Source organism: Gymnoscopelus microlampas (genome assembly GCF_963454915.1).
Source record: "Gymnoscopelus microlampas genome assembly, chromosome: 16".
In the NCBI taxonomy this organism is placed as follows: domain Eukaryota; kingdom Metazoa; phylum Chordata; class Actinopteri; order Myctophiformes; family Myctophidae; genus Gymnoscopelus; species Gymnoscopelus microlampas.
Window position 1 is genome coordinate 33,039,833 of NC_139953.1, and position 5,611 is coordinate 33,045,443.

Here is a 5,611-nt window from a genome sequence, read left to right on the forward strand (position 1 = left end):
TAGATTTGTGCTCTACTGAGCACACTTTTCAAATTAACTGAAGCTTTTAAATCCACATACCGATTTTTTACCCTCCTAATGTCAAATTGTATATACATTCAACTCAAAATCCATAGCCTTCTCAGAGATAACTCTACTTTAAGATAGAATCTAGAATCATTAATTGTTTCTTAAACTGAGGAAAACTTCACAGATTTTCAACCTACAATAAATTCTATCATTCTGATCAGATCAACAATATAGTGCGGCAACAAAAGCACATTGTCTTCTGTGTATTTATAAGTGAAATGAGTGAAACGATGACATCAAATGAGTCATTTCACACCATCAGGCCTACATTCCATATGCTTGATGTCATGAAACGACGCATTTCACACTGACATCATTGATCAAACAAGCTTTACGTTTTGACTTGTGTTGACTTGTTTTTGATTGTAAGACCTATGGTTCAAGATTATACTCTTGAACCATAGGTCTTACAATCAAAATGTCCCTGGATTCCTTGGATCATGACACAAAGCCATTCCTATTTCCATCTAACAAGATTTTCCGTCATTAGTTTTATTTGCAGTTTTTGCTGATACTGCTACGCCTACATTACGTTTAATCTGAAATATTTATCTTTAGTTTTTATAATGGAAGTCAAAGGGGCTTGGATCAGACTGAAACATGTCCAAATTTGGGCACAGATTACGTATATATATAGTGATTTTGATTGAATAATTTATTAGCAGTTTGAAAACAGTACGACTGTACAGTAGAATAACTATGCTAAAAGGATAACATAAAAAGCTTGTTTCCATTGTGGTCCGTTGTATTCAACTCGATCCACACAGGAGCCACGCTGTTATTAGACCCCATCTTTGAAATAATAACTTCTTTAAACTGTGAAGCCAGTGGATGATGTCACAGTGAAGGCTTGCTTGGTATGAAGCCCAGTTCCGTAAAGAACACGTACCAGTCTAGGTTTGTGATGAGATTCAGGAAGGAAAAAATCTAAACTGTTTGATCTCTGCTACCATAGCAACCGTGATGAGGAAAGTTTGGAGATATATTAAAGGTGTCAGTGCTGCACTGACATTAGTACATTTACATTTGTAGCAGTTTGTCATTTGTTTGCGCTTAATGTCAACTTTAGTTCATGGGATACCGGTCCAGTCACTGCACGATTGCAGAGGTAGCTACACTCAAATCGGGTAGCATGGCAGACTCCAACTCGGAGCCGGTAGCAAATAAGATACTGACATGTTCAACTGAAAATCAGAAACAGATCGTTGGATCATTTCTTAAAACAACTCTGCGAGAAGGTGACGAATGGTACCTGATAGATAGTCAGTGGTTCCGACAGTGGAAGAAATATGTGGGATTTGGAGATGTCGGAGAGCATAACCCCTATCCAGGACCTATTGATAACGCTGGGCTGTTCGCAGACCATGAGACCCAAGTCCTAAGAGAGCATCTTGTAGATGAGCGTGACTATGTCCTTGTTCCCACTGAAGCATGGAACAAACTGGTCAGCTGGTATGGTTGTCATGAGGGCCAGAAACCAATTGTCAGGAAGGTGATTGAACTTGGAATGTATTCCAAGCTCTGTAATGTGGAGATCTATTTGTTGGAACTGAAGCTGTGTGAGAATGACAACATGAACAACGTGGTAACGCGTTATTTCAGTATAGCTGACACTATGGATACCATAGAGAAGGCGATGAGGTCCGTTTTTCAAATTCCATCTGAAAAGGAGACGCGTCTGTGGAACAAGTCAGAGCAGCTAAACAAACCAGACAACACTGTGCAAGATACTAATCTGTTACAGGGACAGGTGCTTGTGATTGAACACAAGAACAAGGATGGCACTTGGCCCAGACCAACACCCCATAAACCCTCAAGCAGAGGGTGCTACAACTACAATTATCGAGAGTCTCAGTCTGGCCTGTGTGGTCTCAGTAATCTGGGCAATACATGCTTCATGAACTCTGCCCTCCAGTGCCTGAGCAATACACCCCCACTCACAGACTACTTCTTGGATAACCAGTATGAGGCAGAGATTAACCGGGAGAATCCACTGGGGATGAGGGGGAAGATTGCAGAGGCCTATGCCGACCTGGTCAAGCAGGTGTGGCAAAACCGCTCCAATTATGTGGTCCCAAGCGGCTTCAAAACACAGGTCGGCCGCTTTGCCCCCCAGTTTTCTGGCTACCAGCAGCAGGACTCCCAGGAGCTGTTGGCTTTTCTGTTGGATGGTCTGCATGAAGATCTGAACCGTGTGAAAAAGAAACCTTACTTGGCCCCGCAAGATGCAGAGGGCCGTCCAGATGAGACTGTAGCCAAAGAAGCATGGTCTAATCATCGCTTGCGCAATGACTCTATTATAGTTGACATTTTCCATGGCCTCTTCAAGTCTACTTTGGTGTGCCCAGAGTGCTGCCACGTCTCTGTCACATTTGACCCATTCTGCTACCTCACACTGCCTCTGCCCATTGAGAGAGACTGCACCATGAAGGTTTCCGTGGTCCGGTCAGACCCTCAGTCCAGGCCCACACAGTACCGAGTGGTGGTCCCCAAGATGGGTACAGTGATGGACCTGTGTAATGCCTTGTCTCAACTTTGTAGATTCCCTCCAGAGAATATGGTTGTGGCTGAAGTTTCCAGTCACCGTTTCCATAAAATCTTCAGAAGGGATGATGGCCTCAACCAAATCAAGGAGAAAGAAGACATCATTGTGTATGAGGTGCAGGAGGAGGACAGTGAGAAGATGAACCTGACGGTGTACTTCAGGGAGCGATCAAAATACTTCTACAGAGGTTATTTCGGACAGCCTCTAATCATTGCCGTGCCCAGGCAGAACCTCATTACAGACGTTCTGTACGACAAGGTCCTGGAAAGGATCAGACGCTATGTGAAGAACTCCCAAAGCCCCTGCAGTGAAACCAGGGCCTCGGCCTCAGCCTTCGGCAGCTGTAGCCAGGCAGCTGAATGCTCAATGACGTCATCCAGTCACAATACTAACCTGAGTGGGTCTGGCAGCCCCTCATCAGATGGCACCTCATGCAGTGCCTGCTCCACCAACGGCGGAAACCACTCAGCGACCTGCAACAGCCCTAATTTCCTATACGAGAGCGAGGAGGCCATGGACCACAACGACGACGACGACGAGTCAGAAGAAGAGGACGAGGAGATGTCTGACTCGGAGCCTAAGCCCAAGCTCTTCACCTTCACCGTAGTCCACTCTCCTCTATCCTATGGACAAGCCAACACCAGTCAACTGCCAGATGATGGAAATGTCCTTAAACTGAATCCAAATTCCACAGTGGCGATTGACTGGGACCCTGACACGAGGAAACTGTGTTACGACGACCAGGAAGCAAAGGCCTATGAGAAGCATCCCAGCATGGAAAAACGAAAAAATAAGTCCACAGTGGCTCTGAGGGAATGCATCGAGCTCTTCACAACCAAGGAGACACTCGGAGAACACGATCCGTGGTATTGTCCCACATGTAAGAAACATCAGCAGGCCACGAAAAAGTTTGACCTTTGGTCATTGCCTCGCATTCTGGTAGTTCACCTAAAACGTTTCTCCTACAGCCGATACTGGAGAGACAAGTTGGACACATTGGTGGACTTTCCTGTCAGGGATCTGAATATGTCTGAGTTTGTGTGTGATCCCAAGGCTGTCCCTTATGTTTATGACCTCATTGCTGTCTCCAACCACTATGGTGGAATGGGAGGAGGCCATTACACAGCTTATGGGAAGAATAAATTGGATGGAAAATGGCATTACTTTGACGATAGCACTGTTACGTCTGCCTCAGAGGATGAGACTGTGACTAAAGCAGCCTATGTACTGTTTTACCAGCGCAGAGACAGGGATTCAAGCCCCAAGCCCCAGCCTTCCACCCCCAGGAGGAGCCCCCAGCCTTGCACCCCTAGGAGCCCCCAGCCTTCCACCTCTAGGAGCCCCCAGCCTTCCACCCCTAGGAGGAGCCCCCGAAATAGCCGATGATCAGATGGACACCAACCATACCAGATTAAAAGTGGTGCTCAAAAATCCATCTGTGGCCGTTCTCCCTTAATGATTACTGGAGGAAGATTATTCATCATACCTTCTTCTTTTTTCCTTTCCTTTTCCTTTTCTCACAGTTAATAACTGGGCATAGCTGAGTCTCTGGTTTAGCAGAGAGCCTACAGATTCTTTGGCGTCTTAATTACGCATTCTCACAACTTTATATTTTCGGTCCTATTCTCCCCAAATGTACAATTCTCAGATATTCCTATAGTGCATGCATACATTTCTCATTTATTTCTCATCTGGTTCTTCCGTTGATGGAACTGTGCTTTCATGAATAATGTTGTTTTGCGGTACAAAGTAGTCGTCGCTCTGACTCATAGGGAATGTGAACGATTTAATTACATTCACCGTCTCATAGCCCAGAGCGTAAATGAATGTGCTTATTTGGACCTCTCCATCCTCCTCCATTTTTTTGTAAATCATGAGTGTAACTCAACCCCTCTATAGAGCACCTCCACAGCCTCTTTGGCCCCGTTTCGCTTGACGCTTCACTGAGCACACCTTTGTTTTGCCTTATGTAGTTTTAATGCTTTATAGTTTTTTATTCTTGTTTTGTTTTAAAATTGTATTCATTTTATTTTTCGTTATGTTTTTGTTCATTGTACAGCACCTTGTAACTCTTGTTTTGAAATACACTTTATAAATAAACTAGAAAAGGGCACTCCTCAGAGAGCATATCTCCGCCAGCTGGGTTGCCTAGCCAGGGCTGTGTAAGTCATGGATTGCAGCCACCAAGATGCGAGGAAGCTGGGGAAGGGAATAGCATGTGTACAACATATGGGCAACTATTCTTATTTGTGGCACCCCTTGTGGGCAGAAGTTCTTTTGGAGGTGCGCTCCAAAAGCAAGAGTTACTGTATAGACCCAGTTATCAAAAATGTATTTCCGGGTAGATAAAGCCAGCAGCGTCGCAGCAGTATTAGAGCAGTATTATTCATTAGAAGTTCTGGAAGAACAGAACATTTATGATATTGTTATTGACTATTATAAATATATTATTTTGTTCTAAATATCCACACGTTACAAACTAGACATAGATGTTCTGTTCACTTTCTTTTATCCATTAGGTAAATTAGTATTATAATATAATGGCCGATGCTTATATTTAAAGAGCAAGGGTGGATGATGTGATTCAATGAAGATTTTATGATAATGGTCCACATATACTGTAAGTTGTGGGTGTGTTTCCGTCTCTCTGTCATGAGTGCCCGGTTAATACACAAATATGGAGACATTTGATGTCATAGTACTGATGTCATAGATGTATGCGTCACAATCTGCTGGATGTTGCTCTGAGTTCAGCAAATGTGTGGTTTAGTCACGCATGGCAGTTGAAAGAATCGCTGTTTAAACAAACAGTTATGAAACAGTGTATGAAACAAGCAATGAAACAAATAAATAGCTAGGTATCAGGCCACCAAATGTCACCCTTGTGTCATTTTAAGTTTCCCCTTTATTGAGTTCACCTGTGTTGTCATGACAGTGTATTTATAATTCTGGGTGTTTTACTCTGAGAATGTACAAAATGGAACCAAATGGACCCAA

The 5,611-nt window shown here is 43.7% G+C and overlaps 1 protein-coding gene across 1 annotated transcript; it reads left to right on the plus strand.

Annotated features, from left to right (window-relative positions):
* Positions 1 to 1,198: 1,198 nt before the first annotated feature.
* LOC311062953 (ubiquitin carboxyl-terminal hydrolase 4-like) lies at positions 1,199 to 4,000 on the plus strand (the record flags this gene model as incomplete). Its single annotated transcript, XM_084082173.1, has 1 exon — positions 1,199 to 4,000. The coding sequence occupies exon 1, from the start codon at positions 1,202 to 1,204 to the stop codon at positions 3,998 to 4,000; it is 2,799 nt and encodes a 932-aa protein (XP_083938299.1). The 5' UTR covers positions 1,199 to 1,201.
* Between the last annotated feature and the right edge of the window lie 1,611 nt (positions 4,001 to 5,611).